This window comes from Cervus canadensis, chromosome 12, assembly GCF_019320065.1.
Source record: "Cervus canadensis isolate Bull #8, Minnesota chromosome 12, ASM1932006v1, whole genome shotgun sequence".
Taxonomy (NCBI): Eukaryota; Metazoa; Chordata; class Mammalia; order Artiodactyla; family Cervidae; genus Cervus; species Cervus canadensis.
In genome coordinates this window covers 13053090-13069221 of record NC_057397.1, presented here as the reverse complement: position 1 = coordinate 13069221, position 16132 = coordinate 13053090, and the positions used below count along the sequence as shown (strand labels likewise).

The following is a 16132-nucleotide window of genomic DNA, read 5'->3' as shown; positions in this document are numbered from 1 at the left end:
AGAGGAGGAATTACCGAGGAGAGGGGAAGTGGCGTTTCATCCACAGCAGAGAGACCTTGGAGAGTGAAGTGGAACTTGAAAACCACTGACATCTTCCCTCAAAAACGTGTTAAATGAGGGGGAAGAGATACCAACCCAAATTCTGGTCCCCATATTTCTGACAAATAATACTTAACATCTGACACTGTTTTGAAACATAACTTAGCAACACGACCGTTCTTTCGTTTTTATTTCTATTCCTGGAATTTCTCCTCCCTCTCTCCTCCTCCACGATTGATTCATATTTCCTTTTCTCTCCTAAAGCCCCTGTCCTTTCCTCCTCCTCGCTCCCTCCCCCAGTCTCTCTGCCGCCCTCTTCACTTTGTTTTGGCTGCTCTGAATCTCTCTCTTTCCCTAATCTCTCTAGGTCTCTGCCTTCTCTGTCTCTCTGTCTCTTGGTATCTCAAGCCCAGTCAGAGTCTCTGGAGATCCTGGGACACTCCTAGGAGCAGGTTGGTGACAAAGGCCAGTGAGGATGCCAAAGACCCCAGGGGTTGGAGCTCTCCAAGTGATCCTCAGGGTACCATGTTCACTCCAGCATGCATGGAGTGTTTATTCCAACATGCTCTATCCTAGCTCAGGGCTGACCACAGGCCCTGGGTCATCTCCACATGGGGACCATTCCCTCTGAATGCTTCGGGCCCAAACAGTTATATTGACCAGATCCCCTAGTCCCCCAAAGCTGCCTGATACTAGAACGGGGCCCAGGAGAGCCCCATCCCGTCCCTGCACTCACCCCTCTCCCCCAGCCAAGCAGCCTGCCAGCCAAGGGAGCAGGGGACATGGGCCACCAGCTGATCTCTTGCACACCATCCACTTCCAACAATTCCTCACTCTCCTACCCTCTCCTGCTCACCTTTCTGTCTCCTATTGGGCCCTCTAATCGGGGTAGGAGAAAAAAAGAACCAGAAACCTGAGCAATGGTTTGTGGCTCTCTCTAGAAAGCCCTTCCCAGGTGGCGCTTATGGTAAACAATCTGCCTGCCAATGTAGGAGATGCAAGAGATGTGGGTTTGATCCCCGGGTCGGGAGAACCCCCTGGAGGAGCAAAATGGCAGCCCACTCCAATATTCTTTTTTTTTTTTTAATTTATTTTTTCAGTGGATTTTGTCATACATTGACATGAATCAGCAATAGATTTACACGTATTCCCCATCCCGATCCCCCCTCCCACCTCCCTCTCCACCCGATTCCTCTGGGTCTTCCCAGTGCACCAGGCCCGAGCACTTGTCTCATGCATCCCACCTGGGCTGGTGACCTGTTTCACCATAGATAATATACATGCTGTTCTTTCGAAACATCCCACCCTCACCTTCTCCCACAGAGTTCAAAAGTCTGTTCTGTACATCTGTGTCTCTTTTTCTGTTTTGCATATAGGGTTGTCGTTACCATCTTTCTAAATTCCATATATATGTGTTAGTATGCTGTAATGTTCTTTATCTTTCTGGCTTACTTCACTCTGTATAATGGGCTCCAGTTTCATCCATCTCATTAGAACTGGTTCAAATGAATTCTTTTTAACGGCTGAGTAATATTCCATGGTGTATATGTACCACAGCTTCCTTATCCATTCATCTGCTGATGGGCATCTAGGTTGCTTCCATGTCCTGGCTATTATAAACAGTGCTGCGATGAACAAAATATGGAACGATTCACGAATTTGCGTGTCATCCTTGCGCAGGGGCCATGCTAATCTTCTCTGTATCGTTCCAATTTTAGTATACGTGCTGCCGAAGCGAGCACTCCAATATTCTTGCCTGCAGAATTCCATGGACAGAGGAGCCTGGTGGGCTACAGTCTATGGAGTCACAAAGAGTCGACATGACTGAGCGACTGAACAAACACTAGAAAGCAAGATATAGTCTAATTTAAAAACAATAATGATAACAAACAAAATTGCAAACAAAACCCCAAAAAATTCCTGGTTAAAGAGAGCTCTGTGCTTCTTTTATGAGACTCCCTGTGTTCTATCTGAAATTATATCTTCCATGGCACAACTATTATCTCCTTTTTATTCGTGTTTCTTAAGTCCTTTCTCCACCTCCAGCACCTAGTTGGTACCTTCTCAAGTTTTTCAATTGATCCTTGAACAACACAGATTTGAACGGTGTGAGTGCCCCCATATGCAGATTTTTTTCAATAAATAATAGTACCTGTGTTCTCATTTTACGGATCTTTAAATTAACTACGTGTGAGGAAAAGTTTGTATTTCCTTGTTATTTTGTAACTAAGTGTTGTCTAATTCTTTTGTGACACCATGGCCTGTAGCCCGCCAGGCTCCTCTGTCCAGGGGATTTCCCAGGCAAGAATACTGGAGTAGCTTGCCATTTCCTTCTCCAGGGAGCCTTCCCAACTCAAGGATGGAACCCAGGTCTCCTGCATTGGCAGGCTGATCCTTTACCACCGCGCCACCAGGGAGGCCCTTGTGTTCCCTCAGAGATCACAATATGTAGCATCAGAAGAACTAAGGTTTGAGGCCTGATTCTATTCAAACTGTTTCAGTTTCCCGCCCTTGTATGAGTCATTGACCAATTCTTTCATTTTTGAGGCAGAAATAGCAACACACAGATTCTAGACTGCCTGGGAGTCAGTGTTCCTAATTCCTGTATTGTCAAGGGTCAATTGTAGATTCAAAATTAAGTCCTACAAATTGATGATGATTTGAATTTTGTTGTTTGGCACTAATATCCTTGCTGATCAGGGCATAAGAGAAAAAAAAAAAAAAGACTTCATTTCAAACTGTGTTGACAATTTTCTTAACTTTATACTAAGAGTCAGCAGAGTGTGGCCTGCAAGTTTAATCAGGCTCACCATTCATTTTTATACAGCTCTATTATCAGAACATGATTATTTTAAAGTAACTGTATAAAAACCTCAAAGGAAAAATAATATTTTTGTAACACATAAATTCATATGAAATTCAAGTTTTAGTGTCCATAAACCAAGCTGTACTAGAACATACACACAGACACACAGACACCTCTGCCACCTTTGGGGAGCTGAACTCAGCTTTCTTTTTCTCAGCTACAAAATAGGAAGAATAATAACTCCAACTCCAAGGGCTGCTCTGAGGCATAAATGAGCAAGTGAGAGTAATGTACTCAGAACAGTGGCTGCCTGTGTTTGTGGTGAAAGCACTATAAACATCCCATTGGCTATCATCTCTCTTACAGGTGGACCTTCAGGGGATAAAAGCTAGATTCCAAGAGAAGTACCAGAAGTCTCTCTCTGACATGGTTCGCTCAGACACCTCTGGGGACTTCCAGAAGCTTCTGGTCGCCCTCTTGCACTGAACCACCCCAGTGCAGCAGGAGCAGAGGAAGGAACCTTTGTTGAAAACCTCTCCCAAACCAGATTTGCAAATACAGCTCCAGCATGAAACACCCTCAAGGGTTCTGGTTTATTTCCTTGGCAGCTTGAGCCAAGTGGCCAGGCCAAGCTGCTTAAGTTAAGGGCAGCAACCTCAAGACGCTTGAATTGATCACCTTGAATGCTGGCTTAGTGAGTACCTGGGCAGTCTCTTAACTTTCCTTGAGGGTAATAACTGAATGCTTTCTAAGCACAAATAAAATCTGCAGTTGATGAAAAAACTATGCATTCGTAATAAAACCTTTAGAAAAATATGTCATACAGGGGCATGGATGTTTTGGGTAAAGAGAGACTAGGTGAAGTAGAAGAAAGACAAAATTAAGCAATTCATTCATTTTCCCTCTGTGTACTCAGTTTCAATCCTCAATGTTAATTAAAGGTGTGGATTATGCCTTCATCAGCTGCTTTTTCAAAGACTGGGTTGATTTCATTTTGGCTTTTGTCTGAGAAATATATGACTTGTGAAATTCAAACATATTTGGAAAATGCAAACAGTTACGTTTATGGATAATCACCAAGGACAGACATGAAGGCCAACAGCAAGGAAACAATGGACTTGTCAATACGAAATGTAATGAAGGGTATAATTCACTGATCTGCTACCTGGTTTAAATGGTTTTTCTTGCTCCTCTAGACAACTGACCCACTTGAGTCTTCTCTCTGATCTTCAAATGCAATCAGGCTGGGCACAGCGCCATCAGGATCAAGGTTAATGGTCTGACTCTTAAATGGATTAATTCTGTACCATTAGCATCTCTGTTCCAAGATGGTTGTCTCATAGCCACGTGCAGCTCCACATAAAGGGGTCTGTCATGAGAACATGGGCACTTTGGTCTAATTATTACAGTCATCCTTCATTGGATGGTTATTTGTGCCTGGCACTGCTAAGTAGCTTACTTTCATATTTAATCTTCCCAACATCCCTTTAAGGTTAATATTGTTACCCATTTATTAGCTGAAGCAGCTGAGACATTCAACAACCTGGCTAAATTCATTCACAAGTGACAGAACTGAGATTTGCATTCAGAGGTGGTTGAGTCCAGAATCCACACTAGTAATCGCTTTTCTTGGGAAAATAACACAAAGCACATGAAAATGGGTCTATATTCATTTACCTGCTTAAGTTCCTAGTGCTTGCCAATCACTGTTGCTGGGTTCTGGGGATACAAAGATAAACAGAATGCTAGCCACACCTTGGGCATTTCATTCCCAGGTCACTGGTGTTGACAGAAGCCTCAATATTCACCAGACCCTGTAAGTACATTAATGGTGGTGACGGTTTAGTCATTCAGTCATGTCTGACTCTGCGACCCCATGGACTGTAGCCTGCCAGGCTCTCTGTCCATGCGATTCCCTAGGCAAGAATATGGAATGGGTTGCCATTTCCTTCTCTAGGGGATCTTCCTAACCCGGGGATCAAACCCACGTCTCCTGCATTGCATACAGATTCTGTATCACTGAGCCACCAGGGAAGCCCTAAGTACATTAATAGGGGCATGTAAAACTCTCTACCCATGAGCAAGAAGAGAACCAGAGCTCCGCCTGGGGGAACGGACATGCAGTCGTGCTGGGGTTTGAATGCATAGAAATTCTCCAGAAAAACAAAGAATGATGTGTGTAGAGGCTTGGAAACATGATGGCGCATGATGCTTTCAGGAGGAGGTGAATCCGTTCCTCTGGGGCTTGCATGTGGGCAAAAGAAGGAGAGGGTTGGGGAGGCAGGCAGTGAAGCTGCCGAGGTGTATGTTTGGGCCACATTAGCGGTGGCTCTGCTTCCCAAGTGTAGGCTTGGCCCTCTGGGCAATGGTGGTCACTGGGAATGTTTGAGTGACTGAGAACACGATCAGACTTGGGCCTGGGAAATCACTTTGGTGGTGTAATCACCACAGAGTATATAGCCCAAACATACTGAGCCGTATCTTTCCAGTGGTTGTAAAAGGGTGATCAACAATGAAGAACTTACATTAACATCCCCATCCTCAACGTACCCGTGTATCTACCTACCAGTCACGGCTGTCACTATGAGCTCTAACAGGTAACATGGCTCGGTGACAAAGCTTGCTCATATTTACTTGTTGACAAAGCTGGCCTTTGCTTTTTGAAAAAAACAGAAACAAAAACAACCAGTTCTTGGGATCTGAGCTAATAGTAAGGACAGAAAAAAGGGCTACAAAGAGATCTATGAAAAACTACTGAAAACAGCCATCCTCAAAGAGTGTTGAAGGACATGATTGATGTGAAGAAGAGAGGAAAGGTATTTCACAGGGAAGGAAGCAGGCTGAGGAAGATGGAGAAGCAAAGTCATTTGTTCAAAGTCACCCATAGCATCTTTTCAGTTATTTATTGGCAATCTGTATGTCTTCTTTGGACAAATGTCTGTTTAGGTCTTCTGCCCACTTTTTGATTGGGTTGCTTGTTTTCCTAATACTGAGCTGTATGAGCTGCTTATAAAATTAAATATATATACAAATAGAAATATATATTATATAAATATATTACATACATAAATGTCTATATATACAAATTTTATGTTTATAAAATTTATATCATACACTTATTTAAAAATTTATATGTATTTACATTATATAAATTTATATTTATAAATTTACATGTGAATTTATAAATATATGTATAATTATATATACTGTATGGCATTAAAAAAAATAAAAGACATTGCGATTATAAAAAAGGTCACACATAAGAAGAATGAATCAGGGCCAGAATTCAAACCCAAGTCCTTCTGATCCTGATGTCTGAGCCCTTTGCCACACGAGCTCACGTCCACACGGGGTTTCCCCCAAAGCTTGCTGCAAAAGGCACAAGGCACCTCCCTGATGGTGCTCACCGCTCACACTCACAGGCAGAAGCCAGCTTGTTGTGCCTGACCTGGGGGCTGCCTCAGAGAGAACGCCCATCCAGCCTGTCCCCTGAGTGCCCCAGCCTCCAGTCCTCTGGTCAGGAATTCCCTCCTTTTCCCTTGCTACACCCCCGCCCTGTCCAAGTTCCCCCTCCCCGCTCCCCAAGCCCCCGCTCTGCTCTCGAAGGGCGGGCAGCCAGTGGGGAGGGAAGAAGGAGAGGACAAAGGTAGAAGGAAGCAAGGACAGGCAACCCTGCCGTGTCCCCTCCCCGTGCCCCCACCCCACTCCCTTCCTCTGGGGCCGCTCACTGGGGACACCCTAGTTCTTGCCACCCAGGGGGTTTGAGGAGGTGGGGAGTGGGTGCGAATCCCTCCTCTGGGGCTGCAGGAAGAACAGGTCCCATGGGTGCATGGGGTAACTCACCACCCATTTCCCCGGGCAAGTCCCTTCCAGGCCCTGACAGGTTCACCCGCAGAGACTCACCTGGCCACGGCTGGTTGGTGACGCAGACTTTGGGACGCTTGCCTGTGGGAAGCTGGGCAGGAGCTGAGGTTCCCACTGAGGAGCCAAGAGAGTCCCACAGCCCACCACGCAGGCTCCAGCCCCCGGCCGCTCCTCCCAGGGGCTCCGGAGCCCCTCATGCAGGCCCACTCTCAGCTTTTGTGGGTCCCAGCCCACCTCCTCGATGTTCCCTTTCTGTGGGAACGACGCAGTCCACACACCCAAGTGCCATCCACACCCCTGCTGTGAACCTTGGGGAGAGGTTGGTGCCTGCCTGGAAGCCATCTCAGGGGCCCAACAAAGACAAGCTCTAGAGAAGGGGCTTCAAGCTTCAGGCCAGTGTGTCTCCTCAGCCCCATGCACCCCTCACCCCACAGGAGAACTACAGCTAGGGGAAGACAGGGTATCTTCCCTGAGAGAGGGGCCCAGAGCAGGGAGTCCTTTCCATGAGCCATTCTGAGTGGCAATGGCCACTTGCCTTCTTACCTTCCTCCAGCCTCCCATCTCTCTCCTCTCAGGAGACCAGAGCCAGCTCAGGCTGCTGGGACCCTGCATGAGCCTTAATCACATCAAATGAGCAAACTACCCGCCTCCATCAACACCCACAGACTGCCATCTGCTGCACAGGCGGCTCCACATAACCAGACCTCTGGGGCCTGACTCAGCCTCAAGGCAGACCACCTTTTGTCATTTTTCTCTTCTTTATTTTGGCTCTTCCCTCTTCCGGACTCAGGATTATCAAAGGAAAGGGGCTGGAGGGCAACTGACTCTTTCCTATTCTAATCACGCAACCCGAGCAGGAACAGACAACCTCCCACTAGCCAGGTGCAGTGTTGGGCTGTGAGGATGCAAAGGTGAGTCAATCACACCTGGTTCTGCCCTCAGAGAGCTTCCTGTCCAGGGAGAGACACACATTTACCAAGAAAACAAAGTGAAAGTGTTAGTCGCTCAGTCAGGTCCTAGTGTTTGTGACCCCATGGACTGTAACCCACTAGGCTTCTCTGCCCATGGAATTCTCCAAGCAAGAATACTGGAGCGGGTTGCCATTCCCTTCTCCAGGGGATCTTCCTGACCCAGGGATCAAACCCAGGCCTCCCACATTGCAGACAGATTCTTTGCTATCTGAGCCACCAGAGAGCCCAAGTAAACAAACCAAAAGAGAAAATAATCACAGATTATGATACCAACAATTAAACGAATGAAGTGATGGTTGCATCTGAGGAACAGAGAAAGGAACCATTTTAAATGTAGCAGCTGGGACCTACTTCTCAGAGGAGGGAGCATTGAACATTAAGACCTAAGGAATAACAGAGAATCACCCATATTGATGTTTTTCAATATCATGTGGTGTTGGAGATGACTCTTGAGAGTCCCTTGGACTGTAAGGAGATCAAACCAGTCGATCCTAAAGTAAATCAACCTTTAATATTCATTGGAAGGACTGATGCTGAAGCTCAAGCTCCAATAATTTGGCCACCTGCTGCGAAGAGCCAACTCATTGGAAAAGAAAACCCTGATGCTGGGAAAGACTGAGTGCAGGAGGAGAAAGGGGTGACAGAGGATGAGATGGATCAATGGCATCACCGACTCAATGGACATGAGCTTGAGCAAACTCTGGGAGATAGTGAAGGACAGGGAAGCTTGGTGTGCTGCAGTCCATGGGATCATAAAGAGTTGGACATGACTGAGCAACTGAACAACAATAACCATCTCAGGTGGAGGAGATTCAGCAACCAGGACAGACGAAGGCAACTTGGGACAACATGGGAAAGAGCAGGGGTGATCTGGAAAGCCTTGGTGGCCAGTGTGGCTGATGCTCTGTGAGTGAGGGCAGAGTGAGGGGTGGTCAGCAAGGCAGGAACAGGATCCTCAGGACACGGTAAGGTGTCTGGGTTTGTTTCCAAGTGTCTTTCCCGTGAGAGAGCCCCACGTTCAAACTCTGAGGTTCCACCTCCTATCCACAGCTCTGTGGTTAAGAGGTAGACTCATCTGGGTTCCCAGTATGACTGAGATCAAGGCAGAGTGGGGGTGATATCACCCAAGCACAGTCCCAGAACATCCCACCCTTCCTCTTCTCAGTGTTAAGTTTCTCTTAGAAGATTTGGTGTCCCTTCCCACAAGTGACTTAGAACCATGTGACCATGTCACAGAGTTTCTAGAAACACCAGATCCCAGTGGATCACATTGAAGGGCTCTGGTGTGTTGGTAAATGTTTAATAGTTAACCCTCTTGGGGGAAGCATAGCTGATCTCTAGCCTTTGCTGATTTCTGTGGTGTAAATACTCCACCATAGCCAATTTCAAGTTACTAATGTCACTGAACATAGGATACAGAAGAGTGCACACCCATATAGTCTTTCCATTATACAGATACAATAAATGCAAATGACTTCAAGAGCACGAATGCAAGTAAAATGTAGTAAATAATTAGAAAGTAATAAATTCTGAGTATCTATTACACTTGTTATCAACATAATTTTTGTTGTTGCTCAGCCACTAAGTGGTGTCTAACTCTTTGCAAGTCTATAGACTGTAGCACTGTCAGGCTCCTCCATCCGTGGGGTTTCCCAGGCAAGAATACTGGAGTAGGTTGCTGTTTCCTTCTCCAGGAGATCTTCTTGGACCATGGATTGAACCCATGTCTCCTGCATTGGTAGGCGAATTCTTTACCACTGAGCCACCAGGGAAGCCCCAGTTTAATTGCAGGTTTACATAATATATTGAATGGTATTGAATGGTTGAATGGAGTGCCTTGGTTGAATGGTTTGAATGGTTTGCCTTGGAAACAAACAGAGATCATTCTGTCATTTTTGAGATTGTATCCAAGTACTGCATTTCAGACTCTTTTTTGACCATGTTGGCTACTCCATTTCTTCTAAGGGATTCCTGCCCACAGTAGTAGATATAATAGTCATCTGAGTTAAATTCACCCATTCCAGTCCATCTCAGTTCGCTGATTCCTAGAATGTCAATGTTCACTCTTGCCATCTCCTGTTTGACCACTTCCAGTTTGCCTTGATTCATGGACCTAACATTCCAGGTTCCTATGCAATATTGCTCTTTACAGCATCGGACCTTGCTTCTATCACCAGTCACATCCACAACTGGGTATTGTTCTTGCTTTGGCTCCATCCCTTCATTCTTTCTGGAGTTATTTCTCCACTGATCTCCAGTAGCATATTGGGCACCTACTGGCCTGGGGAGTTCATCTTTCAGTGTCCTGTCTTTTTTGCCTTTTCATACTGTTTGTGAGGTTCCCAACGCAATAATACTGAAGTGGTTTGCCATTCCTTTCTCCAGTGGACCACATTCCGTCAGACCTCTCCACCATGACCCGACCATCTTGGGTGGCCCCACATGGCATGGCTTAGTTTCATTGAGTTAGACAAGGCTATGGTCCTGTGATCGATCAGATTGGCTAGTTTTCTGTGATTATGGTTTTAGTGTGTCTGCCCTCTGATGCCCTCTCGCAACACCTACTGTCTTACTTGGATTTCTCTTACCTTGGATGTGGGCTGTCTCTTCACGGCTGCTCCAGCAAAGGGCAGCCACTGCTCCTTACCTTAGACAAGGAGTATCTCCTCACGGCCGCCCCTCCCGACCTTGAACGTGGAGTAGCTCCTCTCGGCCCTCCTGCGCCTGTGAAGCCGCTGCTCCTTGGTCATGGGGTTGCTCCTCTCTTGGGAAGGAGGGATTGCTGTTGGCACCGGGTAGATGGTAGTAAAAGTCACTCAGTTATGTCCGACTTTTTTTGACCCCATGGTCTATACAATCCATGGAATTCTCCAGGCCAGAAAGATGTCCTTTTCTTTATAGGGGACTGGGATGCAAAGTAGGAAGTCAAGAAACACCTGGAGTAACAAGCAAATTTTGCCTTGGAGTACAGAATGAAGCAGGGCAAAGGCTAATAGAGTTTTGCCAAGAGAACGCACTGGTCATAGCAAACACCCTCTTCCAACAACACAAGAGAAGACTCTACATGTGGACATCACCAGATGGCCAACACCGAAATCAGATTGATTATGTTCTTTGCAGCCAAAGATGGAGAAACTCTATACAGCCAGCAAAAACAAGACCGGGAGCTGACTGTGGCTCACATGAACTCCTTATTGCCAAATTCAGACTTAAATTGAAGAAAGTAGGGAAAACCACTAGACCATTCAGGTATGACCTAAATCAAATCCCTTATGATTATACAGTGGAAGTGAGAAATAGATTTAAGGGACTAGATCTGATAGACAGAGTGCCTGATGAACTATGGACGGAGGTTTGTGACATTGTACAGGAGACAGGGATCAAGACCATCCCCATGGAAAAGAAATGCAAAAAAGCAAAATGGCTGTCTGAGGAGGCCTTACAAATAGCTGTGAAAAGAAGAGAAGCAAAAAGCAAAGGAGAAAAGGAAAGATACTACCATCTGAATGCAGAGTTCCAAAGAATAGCCAGGAGAGATGGGAAAGCCTTCTTCAGTGATCAATACAAAGAAATAGAGGAAAACAACAGAATGGGAAAGACTAGAGATCTCTTCAAGAAAATTAGAGATACCAAGGGAACATTTCATGCAAACATGGGCTCGATAAAGAACAGAAATGGTATGGACCTAACAGAAACAGAAGATATTAAAAAGAGGTGGCAAGAATACACAGAAGAATTGTACAAAAAAGATCTTCATGACCCAGATAATCACGATGGTGTGATCACTCACCTAGAGCGACATCCTCGAATGTGAAGTCAAGTGGGCCTTAGAAAGCATCACTACAAACAAAGCTAGTAGAGGTGATGGAATTCCAGTTGAGCTATTTCAAATCCTGAAAGATGATGCTGAGAAAGTGCTGCACTCAATGTGCCAGCAAATTTGGAAAACGCAGCAGTGGCCACAGGACTGGAAAAGGTCAGTTTTCATTCCAATCCCAAAGAAAGGTAATGCCAAAGAATACTCAAACTACCACACAATTGTACTCATCTCACATGCTAGTAAAGTAATGCTCAAAATTCTCCAAGCCAGACTTCAGCAATACGTGAACTGTGAACTTCCAGATGTTCAAGCTGGTTTCAGAAAGGGCAGAGAAACCAGAGATCAAATTGCCAACATCCGCTGGATCATCGAAAAAGCAAGAGAGTTCCAGAAAAACATCTATTTCTGCTTTATTGACTATGCCAAAGCCTTTGACTGTGTGGACCACAATAAACTGTGGAAAATTCTTAAAGAGATGGGAATACCAGGTCAGACCATCTGACCTGTCTCTTGAGAAACCTGTATGCAGGTCAGGAAGCAACGGGTTAGAACTGGACATGGAACAACAGACTGGTTCCAAATAGGTAAAGGAGTATGTCAAGGCTGTATATTGTCACCCTGCTTATTTAACTTATATGCAGAATACATCATGAGAAACGCTGGGCTGGAAGAAGCACAAGCTGGAATCAAGATTGCCGGGAGAAATATCAATAACCTCAGATGTGCAGATGACACCACCCTTATGGCAGAGAGTGAAGAGGAACTAAAAAACCTCTTGATGAAAGTGAAGGAGGAGAGTGAAAAAGTTGGCTTAAAGCTCAACATTCAGAAAACTAAGATCATGGCATCCGGTCCCATCACTTCATGGGAAATAGATGGGGAAACAATGGAAACAGTGTCAGACTTTATTTTGGGGGGCTCCAAAATCACTGCAGATGGTGATTGCAGCCATGAAATTAAAAGACGCTTACTCCTTGGAAGGAAAGTTATGACCAACCTAGATAGCATATTTAAAAGCAGAGACATTACTTTGCCAACAAAGGTCCATCTAGTCAAGGCTATGGTTTTTCCAGTAGTCATGTATAGATGTGAGAGTTGGATGGTGAAGAAAGCTGAGCGCCGAAGAATTGATGCTTTTGAACTGTGGTGTTGGAGAAGACCCTTGAGAGTCCCTTGGACTGCAAGAAGATCCAACCAGTCCATCCTAAAGGAGATCAGTCCTGGGTGTTCATTGGAAGGACTGATGTTGAAGCTGAAACTCCAATACTTCGGCCACCTCATGCAAAGAGTTGACTCATTGGAAAAGACCCTAATGCTGGGAAGGATTGGGGGCAGGAGGAGAAGGGGATGACAGAGGATGAGATGGCTGGATGGCATCACCAACTCTATGCACATGGGTTTGGGTAGACTCTGGGAGTTGGTGATGGACAGGGAGGCCTGGCGTGCTGCGATTCATGGGGTTGCAAAGAATCGGACACGACTGAGCGACTGAACTGAACTGAACTGAACTTACGTTAATATAATTTTTAACAGTGACTGTGATTAACAACCAGCTCATCAAATTTGTGAAAAATTAACAATTGGCTCCCATGAACCAACAGGAGCCAACACCAGCACTCCATCTGTTGTGAGTTTCCATCCCATTTCTTCCAGAAGACTCCTGAAACAATTCATACCCTGCCCCCGGGTACCTGCATAAGAAGTGATCATCCTGAGCAGTGATTATCCTCTTCCCTCATGGCAATGGGTTGCTACCTATCACACATTTTAGGGGCACAATGAATGGTTGTGTATGTTGTCTACTGCACACGGCTGCCTGACGGAGGGAACGTTTGGGACCTGAAATCCAGCCCTAGGACTGCAGCCACCTAGAGAGGGCGCCTTCCACTAATATTCACTGAGGTGCCAATATGGACTGGTCCTGGAATTGTAAATAATCTATTTTACGTATGAGAGCCCACCAACAGACTCCTCCCTGGACAAAATGCTTCTACCAGCTTCTTATTTAAAAAAAAAAAATTATACTCTGCCCCTCTTGGCACCCCACATAGTGATATAATCAATTCCTGTAAATCTAAGGAGAGTGTTTAAAAGTAAAGATTAAGAAGAAAAAGATGAGAACAACGATCCAGAAGATGAGACAGAGGTTTTATCACATACACGGAGATAGATGCTAAAGCAGAAAGGGATACCCCGGCTGCCTTCAGGAGGGTATCAGCCCAATTAGGACACTGTGTTCCTGTGTCAGTGATGCAGAGTCTGGCTCCTTCAGCAGCAAAAGAGTGATGCCCAGGACTCCTCCAGGCAGCAAACTATTTCTCAGATCACACTACAGCCAATAAAAATGCCTCAGATAAGCCCCCAGAAGCTAGATAAGCCAGGAAACAACAGTGCTGGGAAATGGCATTTGCCTCTCCATACTGACAGCAAGAACTGCCACACTGAGGTCAGACAGATGTCAAGGCTGCCTGTCTGTGTCACTACAATTTCTTACATGACCAGGACTCAGAGTGACGACCAGCATGTTAAAAAGACATTGGGTCAAGAGAAAGGAAAGTGGCTAGGGGAGAGGAGGGTTTCAGAGCAAACGTTTTATTTTTTAAGTTTTAGGTTTACAGAAAAGTAAAATTATATTAGAGTCCCCATGTACCCTCCTCCCAGTCTCCCAAATATATCATTTATATGGTACATTTGTCACAACTTATGAACTAAAGATGGGCTTCCCTGGTGGCTTGGATGGTAAAGAATCTGCCTGCAGTGCAGGAGACTAGGGTTTGATCCCTGGGTCAGGAAGATCCCCTGGAGAAGGGAATGGCTACCTACTCCAGCATTCTTGCCTAAAGAATTCCACGGACTGGTGGGTTACAGCCCATGGGGTCGCAGAGTAGGGCACATCGTAGAAACTGAACAACAACAACTTTGGGTTATAATTCAAGACTATACTATTCATTGCTCAAATTGTTCCATCATCACCTATTGGGAGCTCCTGCAGTTTGCTCCTATGTCCCTTGGACATGCCCTCTTGCTTTGCTTCTTGAATATGTCTTTTATTTCTGGCACTATATTATGCTCTATGTTCATTTTGCATATTCCCTTCCCAGCCCTACAACCTGCCATTTCTACAAGAAATCCTGGTTCCTTTTGTGGGAGAATGATATTAGAAACCAAAGTCTGGGCACAGGGTGTGCTCATTGCTGCCAGACCCACTCAGTAGACAGAGTTTGGAAATATAAGTGCATGCACTAACCCAGGTATGCAGCCATATCTCTGTTTATACATACATGTAGGGAGATAATATAGCTGCACAGGTACAGATGTAGATGTAGACACAGACATAAATCCACCTGCAGCCACATTAAGCTAGACACGAGTTCATACCATGTCTTCAGCTTTCATTCAGGACCACATTGCTCATGCTAGGAGGACATTTGACATTTTTTAAAATAATAAACACTATTGTGTTTTTTTTAATTTTGCTTGCCACAAGTATGTTGTTAACATATAGAAATGGCATTGAGTTTTTTTCTTTTTTTGGCCATACCACGCTGCATGCAGAACTTCCCCCACCAGGGGTCAAACCTGTTCCCCCTGCAGTGGAATGGCAGAGTCTTAACCACTGGACCACCAGTGAAGTCTGATTTTTGACATCTTGAAAACATTGTGAGACTATGACACATAGTTAGCGTCTTTCAGAATCACTGGTTGCACACCCAGGAAGCCAGCATTGGACTCACTCTTCTTTTATCAAACTTTCCTTTCTTTGGGAGGGAAGTTCCTAGAAAAAGAAGCCATGGGAAGAAGCAAAGAAACCACAGTGGCCTGCGTGTGCCACTGTTTGAGTGGATCTCCATTTTGAATGGCAGACTTTGTGCCCAGATCTCAGGAGAAAGGGTAGGCCATGGCAGAGTGGTCCTTGGACCTCCCTACCAGGTACCCAAGGAATTGTCCTTAGGTTCTGAAGACAGTACTCCAATGCTCCTTTGTGACTAAACCAAAAGTCTTCTGTTCCTAAGGTAACCAACTTTCAATGAGTTCAAACTGTGTTCAGCTGGGACTTCCCCAGTGGTTAAGACTCCATGCTTCAAATGCACGGGACATGGGTTCGATCCCTAGTTGAGGAACTAAGATCTCACATACCACGTAGCGTGGCCAAAAAAAAAAAAAAAAAAAAATGTGTTCAGCCAATCCTGATACAACTCAAGGAAAGGGAAACAAAGACCATCTTTAGTGTCAGAATCATAAGAGAGTGGGTTTTCATGCCAGTCTCTTCCTGTAAATGACTTTTGTTCCCTGATAAATGTAGCTTCAGGATTCCTTAGAACAAGGATGTCTCAGGACAAAAGAGGCCTGAAGCATTTTTAGACTCTGGGCTCAGAAGGAAAAAAGCACTGGTTTTGAATCATTCCTCACTGTGAGTAATGTGGACCAAGATAATATGACTCACAAACCAAAATGGACACACTAATTGGCTGAACTCTGAACCCAACCCACATATTAATTTTTTTTTAACTGCACTGAAAACAAAATCAAAGTTGTTGTTTTAAAAATCCTACTGAACCAGTTCAAATTAGAACCAGTCTTTGGGAACGGTAGAGCCAGAAGGAACAAAAATTAGAAAAGCAAAATCATTTC

At 45.1% G+C, this 16132-nt stretch overlaps 1 protein-coding gene and 1 non-coding gene across 4 annotated transcripts in view; one reads left to right on the top strand and one right to left on the bottom strand.

Annotated features, from left to right (window-relative positions):
* Window positions 1-3804, top strand: part of ANXA13 (annexin A13) — a 55590-nt gene extending 51786 nt beyond the window's left edge. For all 3 annotated transcript variants that reach the window (XM_043483906.1, XM_043483908.1, XM_043483907.1), the window contains one exon: window positions 3212-3804. In XM_043483906.1, the coding sequence (XP_043339841.1) occupies window positions 3212-3331 (120 nt within the window). In that variant the 3' untranslated portion in view covers window positions 3332-3804. The remainder of the gene's footprint in view (window positions 1-3211) is intronic.
* LOC122451577 lies at window positions 1675-1781 on the bottom strand. The gene has a single exon (XR_006272471.1). It is a non-coding gene; the product is annotated as a U6 spliceosomal RNA (small nuclear RNA).
* Window positions 3805-16132: the final 12328 nt, after the last annotated feature.